This window comes from Meleagris gallopavo, chromosome 29 (genome assembly GCF_905368555.1).
Source record: "Meleagris gallopavo chromosome 29, MGAL_WU_HG_1.1, whole genome shotgun sequence".
Lineage (NCBI taxonomy): Eukaryota > Metazoa > Chordata > Aves > Galliformes > Phasianidae > Meleagris > Meleagris gallopavo.
In genome coordinates, this window is record NC_139432.1 from 859,062 (window position 1) to 874,876 (window position 15,815).

At 49.8% G+C, this 15,815-nt stretch overlaps 1 protein-coding gene across 4 annotated transcripts in view; it reads right to left on the reverse strand.

The window, feature by feature from the left end:
• NSF (N-ethylmaleimide sensitive factor, vesicle fusing ATPase) overlaps positions 1 to 9,523 on the reverse strand; it is a 55,719-nt gene extending 46,196 nt beyond the window's left edge. For 2 of the 4 annotated variants that reach the window (XM_085210992.1, XM_010724433.4), the window contains exons 1-2: positions 9,441 to 9,523; positions 2,147 to 2,232 (exon numbers count right to left, since the gene is read on the reverse strand). In XM_085210992.1, the coding sequence (XP_085067118.1) occupies positions 2,147 to 2,171 (25 nt within the window). In that variant the 5' untranslated portion in view covers positions 2,172 to 2,232; positions 9,441 to 9,523. Of the gene's footprint in view, positions 1 to 2,146; positions 2,233 to 9,440 lie in introns of those variants that run through there. The other 2 variants (XM_085210991.1, XM_085210993.1) reach the window with 2 other exon arrangements.
• Positions 9,524 to 15,815: the final 6,292 nt, after the last annotated feature.

Sequence of the window (15,815 nt, forward strand, 5' to 3'; positions counted from 1 at the left end):
GGTGGTTGAGGGGATAATCATTAAAGAAGTCTCTGGGCTTTAAATTCAGGCCCCTAAAATGAAGTTCATCCTTTCAGAGAATGCCATGAATACACAAGAGGAGGCTTTGATTCCTAAAAATAACACTTTGGGCCTTAAGACTCCAGATCTGAAAAATTAGGCTGCAGGTGATAAAACTATCTTCAGATCCCAAGTACAGACACTAGGCTCTGAAAATAAGGGTTTGGTGCTTAATAACAAGGATGTCCCTGTAAAGTGGAGCCTGTGGTTCCTATGAGTGCACTTTCTAGACATGAAGAGAAAGTTTAAAGCCTTAAGAGATTGTTTGTGCCATAAAAAGAAAGATCTGTTCCTTAAAATGAGGCTCTGGACCCTGAGAATGACTCTCTGAAGCCCAAACTGAGGCACGGGGGCCTTGAGAAACGAGGCTGGAACCTGTAATAGAGAGAATGGCCACAAGCCTTATTCATGTCATTGCTTTTTGGCAGTACGCACATTCTGAGCAACCATTCTCAAAGGATGAGTCACAAGAAGAGTAAAACTTCATCAAAAAACTCTGATGAGTAGAGAACTCACTAACAATTACTTCTGTAGAACCAGCCTGATGCATTCGTTTCACAAAAACAAGGTCAAATATCCCACTAGTTCTATGGTTTTTGTTCTCTTTTTTGAATTAAAAAATTAAAAGTTTGTTACTTAGATACATAAACTGTATTATATATTTTATATGCAGCCCAAGACAGTTTTATTCACTCAGTGTGGCCCAGATAAGCCAAAAGATCAGAAACCCACGGGACAGAAGCATGTCACAGTGTCACCAAATCAACAAGGTGACCACAACAATGTGCTGCATCCCATGAGCTTACGTCACAAAATCACGATTCACACTTCCCCAACACACAGGGTATGGAAAATAAAGCACGAAAAGTTCTATGGTGGCAGCTCGGGGCTAAACAATCACACTAATCTACAGTTGAGGTCCCAGCTCCAGACCATAAGCACCAAACGTGAGCATTAAAGCTAAAAATTTAAACCTGTAAAAGTTACCAAAAAAATCCCTGCAGCCAACCATGAATTGGGCAATACAAACCAGAACTGCTGGCAGCACGCACACTGCTGCAGCAGATCATAGGGATGGTCTTGCTCAGTGCATCTGCAATGCAGCAGAATGACTACATCTTTCAGTGCTAACTGAATACTGAGGCATTTACACTGGAGCCTTACGCTTTTCAAAACAATTTATAGCATTTGTTCACAGTCAAACATATGTTGCCTGCTTTGTAAGCCCCAATTTCTACAAATAGGTGGCTCTCAAACAAGTCCCAGAATACTGCTGCCTGTGTATTTCAGCAAAAGCAATGGAAGTGTTCTCAGACTGAAAGGAAGAGATCGCATCCAAGCAGACAGCATCACCTGCTGCCAATCCCAAGTGTTTTCCTGGTTTGGGGGTGGAGGGAGAGGTGGTTTGGGTTCTGATGTTTCTTTGGCACTAAAGGTGCAGTGCAGGAGCCCTGCAGGGTGACAACAGCACAAAAAGAGCCAAGTCCTGAAACACTGCTCCCTGCCACCCCCCCTTCAGAGCCATTCATTCTCCATCCTCAGCAGAATTTATCTGAGCCCTAAGGACGTGATTCAGTATCATTTCTTAACACTGCTTCTCATTTATGAAAAGTTTTGTCTTTCCCAAATCAAGCCCAAATTCAGCTTCCATCACCTGCACAGACTTGTAAGTAAAGAACCCAAACTGTTGTGCCCACACCCTGTCCTGCCCTGCTGTTCTCGTGCACGAAAATCTCTAGAAGCAGAGGTGGTTTACACTGACACTGCCCAGTAACACAATTAAATGATAACAATCTAGCTGGAAATTATCCCAACTGTGTAACAGGACCAACAGAAAAAATAAAAATAAAAATAAAAAGATGAAACAGCGCCTGAGTTCCTTCATTAAAAAGTGTTTATAATTACTTCAGCTGCTCTCAAGCTGAAAATACTTCTGAGAAAAAAATTACCATTTTTGAGTATCTCCAGTTCTGATAAAGCACATCTAAAGTTATGGACTCCAAAGACACACAACTTTTAATTAACCTCCTGTATCCAAGCTGTGAAAACAACTCCTTTTTGGTTAAAAGCTGGGAGACACACTTACTGTCCAGAAGGGAAGTCAGCCTCATTCACCACAGCACAGTTTGTTAACGACAGCTCATCAGTGGGACACCGCGCCGCTTGCATAGGCTGTGAAAGAGAGAGATGGGAGAATACATCAAATAAAATCATATCTTCCCTTTATGTCTCATAACTTCTGTTAACCCGTCAGAAATTAGGTCCCGCTGCCCATTGTCACTGATGTCCTCTTCTCTCCATTGGTTTCTCCAGGCTCTTCCACTCAACAAAGATGACTTCGTCCAAAACCTGTCTAGAATGCCTCCAGGAATGGAGAAAATGATGGAGAAGGCACGAAATCCCCATGGCCAACCACAGACTGAAAATTTTAATTCAGAGCCAAGCTAAATATGATCCTGCAGGATGCTATTTTCAGAGTCCAAACCCAACTTTTTTCTTTGTCAGACACAATTTTGCAGCCAGAGCAACCATTTGTCAGTGTCAACTTATTGCTAATGGCAATTCCAAGTGGATTTTCTCTTATACACACTTACCTGGATGGTCTCCCATGAGTTAGCATCACAATCAACACTCAGCCCATCACACCCCAGAACTCTGAGCCATTTGAGAAAAGAACCACAGTGAATTCATCTCCACGTGGACTGGAGCAGCTTTTTGGGTAACACTGCAATCCCTCTAGAGCCACGGCTGTTTGGAAATGGGTTCATTCATTATTTTGTAACACTTAGTTCCCTTGACATATGTGACAACAGAGCTGCGTTCTGCCTTCAGCCCTGAGAACAGCTTTATCTACCCACATCTGAAGAGTAGTGAGAAATTTAATTAAATGTTCTTGTCATAATGGACTTCAGTGGACTTCCAACATGCACAACAGACCTGGCAAAGCTCATCACATTTCAAACCAAAAAGCATTCACCAGGTCATCAGTTCTCCTTCAGATTTCTGAGAGCAATGCAGCAGGTAGGATATTTCTGGACAGAACCACAGACTGGGCTCCTAGATTAAGCCTCTTTACAGCACGAGTCCTCAAATGCACTTTTAATCCTTCCCAACACGCTGCTTCCTACACGAACTGAGAGCGCTGCTCCTCTGGGTTATTTCTGTGTGCTTCTGGGAGCGCGCAAGCTTTGCTGTAAGGAAGTGAGGAATGCAAAGGGATGCACTGCAAACCCAGCACAAAGTGCTCCTCTGGCAAGCTGTACAACGTGGCAGAGGTGTGGGGAAACACCCCTGCAGCAGCACCGTGCCAGCCAGCCCACATTTGGGGTTCCAAATGCTCCTTCAGGTTAAAGGAAGGAAAGAAGCCCTCTCTGCCTCCCGATGTTGCCCTGATTTACCCAAGGACGAGACTCCAAGGATGGAGGACCTCAGGGGAGGTGGCTCCACATTCCAGATTCTGTCTCCTTCCTAGAGCAAAAGAAATCCATCACGCAGCTCCAGCACTGCAGTGCTGCTCCTAAATCTGCATCCACGCCAACAGCTCCTCCGTTTGCCAAGAGAGAAAGGGGACATAAATGTCACGACGAGAGACAAACGTGCAGGACCTCACCCTCGGACTTATGAGCCATCAGCAACGCTGTCTCCATTCTTTTACTACTAAACTGATGCGAAATGTGAAAATCCAGCACCATGCTCAATGATCCTGGCATATTTTGCAAAGTAAAAGAACAAACAGCTCCACAACAAAAAAACACCATGATGTTCTAAATGTCAGAGAGGTTTTTTTTCTTTCCAAAGTTCCACAGATTCCTGTTTTCCTGCAATACAATACAACACTGAATTATCCCTGCATTTTGGAGAGCTCGGCCCAAAAAGCAATGCTCTCTGGGTATTTTCATCCACACATAAAAACACAGTTTCTCCTGAATTTCAAGACCAGCATCCTAACAAAAGCTGAAAGCAAAGCACTGCACTCACTTAGAAAGGAAAGGAATACTAAAAAATCTTTGCAGCATTGCAGAACAGCACCGTGGGTGAGCACCAAGCACAACAAGATGGTAATATTTGTGAACTTAAGGCTGCCGACAGAGGAAGCTGAAGAAAAACACGTCCCCCATAAGGCAGAGCCCACGGGGGATTCATTGGTGGCCCACAGTAGAAGCACACTGCTACCTGTCTGCTGAATATGGGAGCTAAAACGTCACACAGCACGGCAAAGGTGCTCTTCATTTGGAACAGCTTAACTCATTTAATTTCCTAATCCTACCCAGATTATCAAACAGCTCCTCCGGCTGAGGCAGGTTTTGCTCTCCGCACTGCAGACGCGCACGAAGCACTGTGTTCACTACAGTCTGCACCACGGATCCAGGGGCAACTGAGCCTGAGGAAAGAAGTGAGAATAAACGAGCACGGGAAGCACAAGCAGCAGGAGGGTGCTGCACACAGATGGCAAACAGCAGCACAGCGTGCAGGAAGACGAGCTGAGCAGAGCTGGGTCAGCAATGGCCTGGGAGAAGGAGACAAAATCAGCTCCTCCAGCCCAGGAAAGCCTGCAGAGAAAGCATCCTCCTGTGACCAAACTGCACACGGCTGCACCAGGAGAAACCCAGGTGAGCAGAGCTACTGCACACCTTCTCCTGAACCACATCATGTTTGAAAACACAGCATCAACCAATCCTCCTGCTCTTCTCTCGCTGAGATAACTACGAGTTGCCCTCGAAACAGTCTCTGCAGCAGCCTATGATTCACACCCCACGGGTGAGCACTGAAGCCAGAAGGAGGCTGGCAGCACACACTGCGGGCACATCCACCATCTCACAAAATCAGAATTTGTACACATTTACTCTGTTGCTTCAGACACGAACAGCAGTCCAACCTTTCTGACCTAACAATTCTGAAATCACTGCAGCAGCCACATTTCTACCACAGCCTACAGGGGAACAGACAGCCCTCAATGTCAGAAAGGTTAAAAAAAAAAAAATACCACAGTAGTTCTGTGAACACCCTGCGTCGGTGTCGTCAGTGACCCATCACACCTCGCAGAACAAAACGTGTCTTGGTTGGAAAAAAGCCCTGAGCACCTGCAAAGGCAAATGGCTGCAGGTCCCTTAAAGGAAGACGCAGCCGAAGGAGTCGCTGCAAATCTCTGCAGATTGCAGTTATAAAAACCAACAAACAAACAAAAAAGATGACACAGCACTCAAATTTTACAAAATTCAGTGCAAACTTTTGGTCTGCAGAGATGCCAATTAGCAGCATCCCCCAGCAGCCAAGGCAATGCAACAGGTGAGCCATTTACCAGGGAATACATCCAGCCTTAAATGCTGCATCTCTAAAATTAAAAAAGGAAGAACCACTGCAATAGTTAACAGTTTGCTGAAGATTTTCCTGGACACCTGAAAAAATAAAGTTTCCAGAGTAGCAGCTCAGGAGGCCCTTCTGTCTGCTCCACGTGGCCTCAGCCTGCTGGGAGCTCCGGTTCTGGGCGTGGGGAGCTGCATTCTCCCTCTGCAAGAGGCTCATAAGTGCCAATTTTCTTCTCCTGCTAAGAGAGGAAAGTTAAGATCTCAGGACTGGCATTCCCCTTTTTGCACACCTCCATAAGGAACTGAGACAATCTAGAAATTACCCCCATTTCCCCACAGAAGCCATTTTATTGCCACGGAAGTGCCAATCTCAGCAAGGAGAGGTTGTATCCTCGCGCAGGGCAGTGACTGCTCTCACTTTGTTTGCAAAGTTTACAGCCCCACGCGCTCAGCTCTGCAGGGAGTTTGCCAGCTCCAAAGCTGTTTCACTGGGTGCACGTGGCTTTGGGAACTCGGGTGCTCTCTAACCCATTACTCTGCAATGCTATCAGAACACAGATCCAAGACCGAGACGTCCGCCAGATTAAAATGTGCACGAGGACAACACTTGGATGCACATTTCTTATTATTTGTTTAGAACAAATACTCAAGGCAACAGGGACGAGGTTAAAAACGCCCTCCTCGCTTGGAATTTGCTCGAGGTGCTGCCATCCCTCGCTCATCCACAGCTCCCCCCACCTGATGGGCTGCACCAGCACTAATTATTCCAGGACAAGGGCTGCTGCACCCAATTACAAGCAGCCCACGTTCCAGACCCAACACTCACCAGCAAAAGCAAATGACACAACTTCAGGGCATAACTTACTCCAGATTTCGTGGCAGAAGGTCACTGCTTTATTGCATCCCAGGAGAGCAGAGCAACGTGCTCCATCTTCCTGTGCAGCTCACACTTGGCCCTTCTGAACTATCTGTCCTACATACACATGGAAGAGCGTTCCAGCACTGCAGCAGGGTCAGAGTGCCTGAAGTCCTGCCCGAATTCAAATGCGACGCAGCATCAGATGGCTGCAGCTCACAATGACAGGATTTGTTAAGAAGGCTTTCCTATTAGCCATAGCGACATCAGTAATTTTATTTGACTGAAAATCCTGTCCTGCCCAATGGGCATTCCAGCAAGATGTATATTTAGCTGCTTCCTAAGGACCGGATTTCTGTGGGCTCAGGCAGAGCTGATGTTATGACAGCATGAATTCACCCCAAGCTACAACTTAGGGCACTTCCCAAACCAAATCTCCCAAGTAGGATCCTTTCCTAAAGGACCTGCTAGAACCGGGACAGGAAGATCTTGCTGCATCCCCCAGGCAGAAAAGGGAAATTCTTAATTAGAAGTAGCCATCCTGGCTGCCCGCGGTGAGAAAAGAAGTGACATTCCTCCGGTTCTGAGGTTGTTGGGAGTGGTCAGAATCACAGAATCATTAAGGTTGGAAAAAACCACTACGACCATCATTCCAACCACCCACCTACACCAATACAGCCCACTCAACCTCCGCCAGCTCCTCAGCACCCATGGTGGATCCCATCCAGCCCCACAGACCCGTGGCAGCGCAGGTGGAGCAGCAGCTCTCTAACTGAGAGCCTGAATCACGGGGGGTTTATTCTGCTCCCCGTCCCAGACTTCCAAGTCAGGGAGTAGAGAACCTCGAGGATAGCTGGTCTGACCATTAAAGACAGACATAAAGAAGCTCAGCCTTTTCCTTACCCACAATGGTCACGTCCTCCTCCACATCTATGAAGGGCAGAGATTTTTCTTAGTATTGCACTGATGTTTCCCTGTTGCTTTTTAACCATTAAGGTTTGGGGACGCTGTTCCTACAACACTAAGCCGGGCAACAAATGAATCACAGGTGACAAGGCCAGACATCCCACGCCCACAATCACACTCTGATGGCCAACAATTTTATTCCAAATAATCCATCGTGGATTTCTGTAAAGCAGAAGTTCTGTAAGAAGCAGCAAAATGGATTTGCAATGATTCTGCAAAGCAGGTGCGGAGCTGCAGAAGTGACCTCAGACAAAGACATTTCAATTTAGTTTTCTCCTGTTCCCTTAAAGCATGGCTAAAATCCTATTTCTTTGGAAACACTAAAAATGTAAGCACCACTCCAAGAAAGAACTAAATTGACAAATGGTTCTGTAGTTGCCTGATGACAGCTGCACCTATGAAGAATGATTACCACATGTTAGCTGAAAGGAGGAGAAATTAGAATGTACAGCTTTAGACCAAAAACACAAATCCCAGACTCAGCCTCACAAAGCTTCCCACCTAAACCTGCCCTTTGATGCATTGCAAGGAGCACAGCAGAGCATGCATCAACACAGTTCTGTAACTTGAGGGACCACAGCCTGTCCTTCACTGCAGTTCCTACAACTCTGCACTCAATCTATCTGATAGTTGATTTCAACAGGTGTCTGCAGAGCATCTCCTGCTCGGGTCACTGGAGCTTCTGGAGGGATTACAGTGCAGTTCTGCAAGGTAAACCAACATCTGCTATTAACAGAGTGAAACTAAAATCATTTCCAACCACAGATATGAGAAGCAAACAGACCGCTGCCTCCCAGTGCTGATGGGAACAGCATTTCATGCCTAACTGATGTCCCTGAATCCCAAACTGCACACAGGAAAATGATGGTGGGGTTATACAAGTTGCAGCTGTTGCATAACTGCAGCCACGCAGCTCTGCTTTGCTTCCTGCACCACTCCATGCAGCTCTCTATTCTGGTGCAGTACAAGCTGAAACACAGTGCTGGACCAACAGCTTGATGCTGGCTGGAACAGGGCAGAGAAATCTCTGCACGAGCCACCTGCAGCTCTCTCTGTGCATTCCCCAGGTTTAGGCATCTTTAAATAACATTAACCAGGGGAGAGCATCAGTGCTGCAGCATCAGGCTCACCTGTTGTGATGGGGATATCACACCCCTCCATCCTCCCACACGCTGCTCCTTATTTATACAGACCAGCATCCAACGTGACACCGCACCGTGTGCTGTTGGCTGCTCACCTGACCTCTGCATCATTCTCCTGCTGCCATCCCACGTTCCTTTACACGTTAAGGCCTTTTTGCTGATTTTAGCTAAGCAGTCACCGATAGGATTTTTGTTGATTATTTTTTTTAGGAAGTACACGATAAAACCAATGCACAATCCTTAAGGTGTGTTTTAATATGACATAACCTGGACCCACATTCAGTGCTCTCAGTACCCACAAGGAGTCAGCAGGAACCCTACAGACCTGCCCCACATCCCACCTTGGGGAAGCCTACAGACCCACCCCACATCCCACCTCGGGGAACCCCACAGACCTGCCCCACATCCCACCTTAGGGAAGCCTACAGACCCGCCCCACATCCCACCTTGGGGAAGCCTACAGACCCGCCCCACATCCCACCTTGGGGAAGCCTACAGACCCGCCCCACATCCCACCTTGGGGAAGCCTACAGACCCGCCCCACATCCCACCTTGGGGAAGCCTACAGACCCGCCCCACATCCCACCTTGGGGAAGCCTACAGACCCGCCCCACATCCCACCTTGGGGAACCCCACAGACCTGCCCCACATCCCACCTCGGGGAACCCCACAGACCTGCCCTATACCCCGTCTCAGGGAACCCTACAAACTGCCCCAAATCTCACTTGAGGGAACCCTACAAACTGCCCCACATCCCACCTCAGGGAACCCCAAATCCTGCCCCACAACCCCAGAGCAGAAGGGTTCCCACAGCACCCTTAGGGGACCCTAAAATCCCCCATAATCCAAAAGGAACCTCACAGCACCTCAGCCCGCAGAGAAGGGCTCACAGCACTCCTCGAGGAGCCCACAGAACCCCAAATCTCCATTCCCCATAACCAAAGGGACATCACAGCACCCTTCGGTTACCCCTCAGGCTGCAAGATTTCACCCCAACGCCTAACGAGGGGCAGAAGGGACAGGACAGAGCCGGAGATAACGAGGTGAAGCATCCCACAGCTGGGCAGGAGGACGAGAAACAACCATCCCCCCGCTCCCCCCCTCACTTACCCGCCCCGCCATCTTGTCGCCTCACACTGCAGCGCAGCGCCATGGGGCGGTGCTGCGCATGCGCGGAAAGAGGCGGAACGGAGGGGAACGGAGAGGCTGCGGGTTCGAGGCTGAGCTCGGGGGCTGCGCGTGCAGTCAGGCGGTTCTATTTTATGGCCAACAGCGTCGTTATTGAGCACCAAAACCTTATCTTCAGGGCATTTGGGAACTAAAGGCACTGTTTTCTTACCTGCTGCCTAATTTTTCACACCTGGAGTCTTATTTTAGAGCCCAAAGCGTTATTCTTATGGTGCAAAGCCTCCCCCTGGGCATCCATGGTGTTCTCTGACAGGACAAACTTCATTCATAAAATTCATGGCCAAAGCCCTGAATTATAGAACCCAAAGTCTCCTTTAACAGCCAGGAAAGCGACAACACCCCCCAAAACCCACCTCAAGGAACCCTACAACCTGTCCCTATCCCACCTCAAGGAACCCTACAACCTGCCCCCATCCCACCTCAAGGAACCCTACAACCTGCCCCCATCCCACCTCAAGGAACCCTACAACCTGCCCCCATCCCACCTCAAGGAACCCTACAACCTGCCCCCATCCCACCTCAAGGAACCCTACAACCTGCCCCCATCCCACCTCAAGGAACCCTACAACCTGCCCCTATCCCACCTCAAGGAACCCTACAACCTGCCCCCATCCCACCTCAAGGAACCCTACAACCTGCCCCAGAACAACTCTGTATCACAGGACCCAGCCTTTAGGACCCCCTTTTTAAGGGCTTTTTATGATGGCGTGTGCCAGCAGACAAGGGAAGAGCCCCCGATGACATCTATCTGGGCTACAGCAATGTCTCCATAACATCACAGAATCACTGAATAGCAGAATGGTTCAGGTTGGAGGGGACCTTAAAGACCACCCAGTTCCAACCCAATGCCACATGCAAGGCTGACAGCCACCAAACCAGGCTGCCCTGATCCCCATCCAACCTGGCCATGAATGTCCCCAAGGCACCCACAACCCAAGTCCTTCCCTGCAGGGCTGCCCTCAGTGAGCTCTTCTCCAGCCCAGACCCCTATCTGGGATTGCCCCGACCCAGCACCCTGCCCTTGGCCTTGTTAAACTTCCTGTTCAAACACACTGTGCTAATAGCATCTCATCGTGCTTTGGTTTGCCTACAAATTACAGGTATATGCAGATCTAAAAGCCCAGAGCTGCACTCCCAGCCTCCTAACACATGCCAAGCCCTGGAGTTAAGCTCATCCTTTGGTAGGGAGGCCCTGGGACGTGTAAGATCAATTGCTCAGCCTCCGCTTGGAATGCAGCCATATTCTGCCCATGCAGGTCCTGTTTCCCCATGGTCTGCTCCCACTGACTCTTTGCAGCCAGACTTCTGGATGTGGATTTTTATGGGGTCCACCTCCTGGGATTTGGTTGAAGCAGTGCTTTGCTCTTCAGAACAGATCATATTGGACAGCCTGTCTCACGCTGAGAGACAAAAAGCGCTGCATCCCCCAGTGTAACGTTCTGCGGGAGAATGAAATTCCAATTGTGGTCTCCTGTCTTGAATTAGCTTTGAAGGAGGGAGGCAGCAAGTGATTGGACTCCAAAGCAAGGTTCAATACTGTCTCCAAAGCTGCCCTCAACGGCCTGTAAATCAATTCTGGGCACGAGCTGCGGTGCATTAGCAACCTGTTACATCAACTTCCTGAGCAGGGCTTCGACAACATCATGAAATATTAACACTGATTTAACTGCCTTGAACAGGTCGTAATCCAGTGGTAACATGGCAGGGCAAGAGGAGCTCCTGCAAAACGGAGGTCCCCTCAGGAGGATGCTTTTTGCACAAGTTCAGTATCACGCTCTGCACCCCAGCACTGAACTCTGCCCAAACAGCACAATTAGGGGAAGTTTTCTCACCACTCTGAGCTTCCCAAAGCTCTCTGCCCTATGGCCTTAAAAAGTCTTCCAGAAACAAGCACAAGAAATATGACCTCTGCATCTGTAGAGGCAGTCCTGCCATGGACCATTCAGCAACTCGCACCCAACCCACAATACACTTCTATAACACCAAAGACCCCAGCTGACGTCCAGGCTGCCAGACGTGCTTCATTTTCAACAGCTCTTCCTACCTAAACTGAATGTGTTTATGGCTCCTGATAGATGGTTCCTCATTGTGTGCAGCTCATTGTGATGCACTTGGTGGGGAATTTGAAGTCTCAAAGACACAAAATGCTAAGTAAATCATGCAAAATCCAGCTGCTGGAAGACAAACCCTACTGAGTCAGACTCTGCAAGTTTGCTCATGATACAAAGCTGGGAAGAGTGGTTGAGAAACCAGAAGGCCATGCTGCCATTCAACAGGACCTGAAAGGCTGGACAGAGAGGAAGCTGATGGGGTTCAACAAGAGGAAACGCAGAGTCCTGAACCTGGGGAGGAACAACTGAAGTACATCAGTAGAGGTGGGGGGCTGAGCTGCTGGAGAGGAGCTCTGCAGAGGAGAACCTGAGGGTTCTGGTGGGCAGAGGTTAAGCATGAGCCAGCAGCGTGCCCTTGTGCCCGAGGCAAAGGGAACCCTGGGGTGCAGTGTAGAGCATGGGCCCTCGATGAGGGCAGAATCTTGGCATGCAGCAACAGAACAATAGAGCAATAGAACAATAGAACAAGGGGCAACGGGCAGAAAATGGAACACGGGAATTTCCACACTAGCACAAGGAAGACATTCTTTACTCAGAGAAGGTGACAGCATGACAGCACTGGAACAGGCTGCCCAGAGAGGCATCCTGTGGAGTCTCCTTCTCTGGAGACATACAAGACATGTCTGGATGGGATGCCCTCCTGTGTGACCTACTGCAGGCAACTTGCTTCAGCACGGGGGGGTGGACTGAATGATTCTACAGGTCCCTTCCAACGCCTACAATTCTGCAATTCTCTTCAGATTCAGGGCCAAAGAGAAGCACACTCCGCCTGGTCCTGTGTCCCAGCAACACACGGTCTCCCTGCTTAAACAGGGTCCCATGGAGCTCTAGACAGGATACCAAAAATCTTAATTTAGTTAGTACTCAAATAGACCCCTTGATGCCCCAGAGAGGTGAGAACTGGTCCCTTTGTGTGGGGAAGCATCGAAGAGCATCTATTGGGCAGAGAAGTGCCAACGAACAATGCACAGATAGGTATCAGAGCAATGTTTGTACCCCAACATCAGTACCACCTATGGGCAAACTGTGCAGGACTCACAAACGGAACGCTAGATTTAACGTGCACAAATAGGGGGAACTTTGTGGATGCTGTATGAATGTTAAGTTCTGTACTATGAGAGTGGTGAGGTGCTGGAACAGCTGCCAGAGAGGCTGTGGATCCCCATCCGTCCATGAAGGTGTTCAAGGCCCTGGTGGATGGGGCCCTGGGCAGCCTGGGCTGCTCTGAAATGGGGAGGTTGGTGGCCCTGCGTGTGGCAGGGGGTTGAAGCTTCGTGATCCTTGAGGTCCCTTCCAACCTGGGCCATTCTGTGACTCTGTGATGTTCTTATGTTAACTGTACATAATGAGGGCGATTTAGCTGTGCGATATGCATGCTTTGTGAAGAGATCCCCACACCCCCAGTGCTGTAATAAACCAGCCGTGGCTTTATGAACTACCATTTACCTCACGGCCCAGCACAGCTCAGCGCTGCCCTCCACTCCCTGTGAGGAGCTGTGGCCGCCATGAGGCCTTCCCTCAGCTTCCTCTGCTCCGGGCCCAACGCACCGCGGGGCCTTAACGCTCCTCACAGCCGTGCCCTCAGACCCGTCCCCATTTTGCAGCCCGATCTCCCACAGAACTGACAAATCAAGGCGGCTGAGCGCACCGCTCCCGCGCGGCCCAACCCGCGAAAACGCACTGAGGCGTCTGAAGGCGCCACGCTATCTCCGGGCGAACAACGGCCGCGCGCTCGCTGATTGGCTGTTCTCCAGCCGATGAGGGCGGGTTGAGTGCCTGCGTAATTTCTCATTGGCTATACCTTGGAGAACGAAGGCCAATGGAAATAAAGCGCAGTTACCATGTGACCGGCGACGGCGTCCGTTGAGCCGCGTGGAAAAGAAAGGCGGTCACGTGGCACGGGGAGGTGTGAGGAGTACGCCGGCTTCTCATTGGTCGGCTCGCTGAGGAGCTGGCCAATCCCGCTGCGCGCGCGGGGCGGGGCGGGCGGTTGCTCCTCTCTGAGGTAACGGCGCCTCAGAACTGTTGGGGCGGTGCAGGGGGAGGAGAGCGGGCGGTGGGCAGCGGGCAGCGCTGTGTCAGCCGCGGTCTGCGGGCAGCATGGAGGTGAGGGGCATCGCACTGGGCTGGGTGGGCGGCTGAGGGGGCTGCGAGGCGGGGTGGAGCGGTTGGGCTGCGGAAATGTTGCTGTTAGAACGTCATCGACTGGTTGAGGCTGCCGGTCACCGGGCGGAGCTGCGGCCCTGTGCCTCTGTCAGGGGAGTTCCCTGAGGTTCCGTGTGGAAAAAGGGCTGTGTGTGGAGGCAGGGGGTCACAGCCGGCCGAGGCTCCTACTGCTGTTGTGTTTTCTCATTGTTTGCTGTTTTGAGGTGAAAAGCCATACAACTGCTCAACAAAAGGAGAAGACGTGGCATAATTTGTATAAGAAACAGCTGGTTTTTGCCCTAATTTTCTGTGTGTGCTTGTAATGTGTCTGAGGATACCAGTACAAGTGCTGGTAAGCGGGGAGGTTGTCCTGTGGCCACGTTGTCATCCTGTGGAGATACAGATGGATGGCTGCTTGCAGGAGTGCTTGTTCAGAATGGTGTCAGTGCTGTGGAATTGGACTTTCTGAATTTAATAAGGATTTCAGAATGGAAAAGGCGATGAAGGAGAACTATGAGGAGCTGAGGGAACTGGGGCCGTTTGGGCTGGAGAAAAGGCTAAGAGGAGAACATATTGCTCTCCTCAACTGCCCAAAAGGCTGCAGGGTGGGGGGTGTTGGGCTCCTGAGGAATCTGGAGGCGTTGGATCGTAGAATAGAGTCATAGGATCATCTGAACTGGAAGGGATGCTTAAGGGCCATCTGGTCCAGCTGCCCTGCAGTGAGCTGGGACACCGTCAGTGCTCAGACCCCATCCAGCCTGACCTGGAGTGTCTCTAGGGATGGGTTGTCCACCACCTTTCTGTGCCAGAGCCTCATCACCCTTACCATAAAAACCTTTTTCCTTATGCATTATGAAAAAGGGCTGGCCAGCAGGGACAGGGAGGTGATTGTCCCCCTCTACTCTTGTGAGGCTCCATCTGCAGTGCTGCATCCAGTCCTGAGGCCCCCAGTACAGGAAGGAAATGGAGCTCTTGGAGCGGGTCCAGAGGAGGGCAATGAGATGGTCATAGGGCTGGAGCAGCTCTCCTATGAGGAAAGGTTGAGGGAACTGGGCTTGATCAGCTTGGAGAAGAGAAGGCTGTTGGGAGACCTCATTGTGGCCTTCCAGTACTTGAAGGGAGCGTATAAACAGGAGGGAGAACGGCTGTTTTACAAGGGTGGATGGTGATAGGACAAGGGGGAATGTTTTTAAAGTGAGACAGGGAGGTTTAGGTTGGATATGAGGAGGAAGTTTTTCAGCCTGAGGGTGGTGAGGAGCTGGAACAGGTTGCCCAAGGAGGTTATGGATGCCCCATTCCTGCAGGCATTCAAGGCCAGGCTGGATGTGGCTCTGGGCAGCCTGGGCTGCTGGTTGGTGACTTGCACACAGCAGGGGGTTGGAACTGGATGAGGTCCTTTGTGGTCCTTTTCAACCCAGGCCATTCTATGATTCTATATCTAGTCTAAATTTGCTCTCTGTTAATTTGAAACTGTTTCCCCTTGTCCTGTCACAACTGACCCTGCTAGAGGGTCTGTCCCCTTCTTTCCCATAGCTCCCCTTTAGATACTGACAGGCTGCTCTCAGCTCTCCCCAGGGCCTTCTCTTCTCTGGGCTGCACAGCCCCAGCTCTCTGCCTGCCCTCAGGACCTTGAGGTTGGGTGTTAGGAAGGATTTCTTCATGGAGTGGGTGGTCCTGCACTGAAGGGGCTGCCTAGGGAGGAGGTGGAGTCTGCAGCCCTGGCGCTGTTTGGGATGTGGTATAGCAATGGGGTTGGTGGGTCAGGCAGGTGGTTGGACTTGGTGAACTTTCCTACTTAAGTGACTGTAGGTGCTACAGTTATGTTTTAAATATTACACATGTAATGTCACAGCTTTATTTCTCAACTGTGTTTTTTTGTTTTTTTTTTTAGCTAGTCGATTTTTTTTTTTTTTTTAACTTTAATTCTGTTGTGTGCCTCAGCATTCTGAAAAGGGGAAGAAAAACTGAAGTTCTTGCTTTGTTTTCATTGCCTTTTCCCACTGGGCAACTATTTCTGAGCACATCCAGGTAGATGATGGGG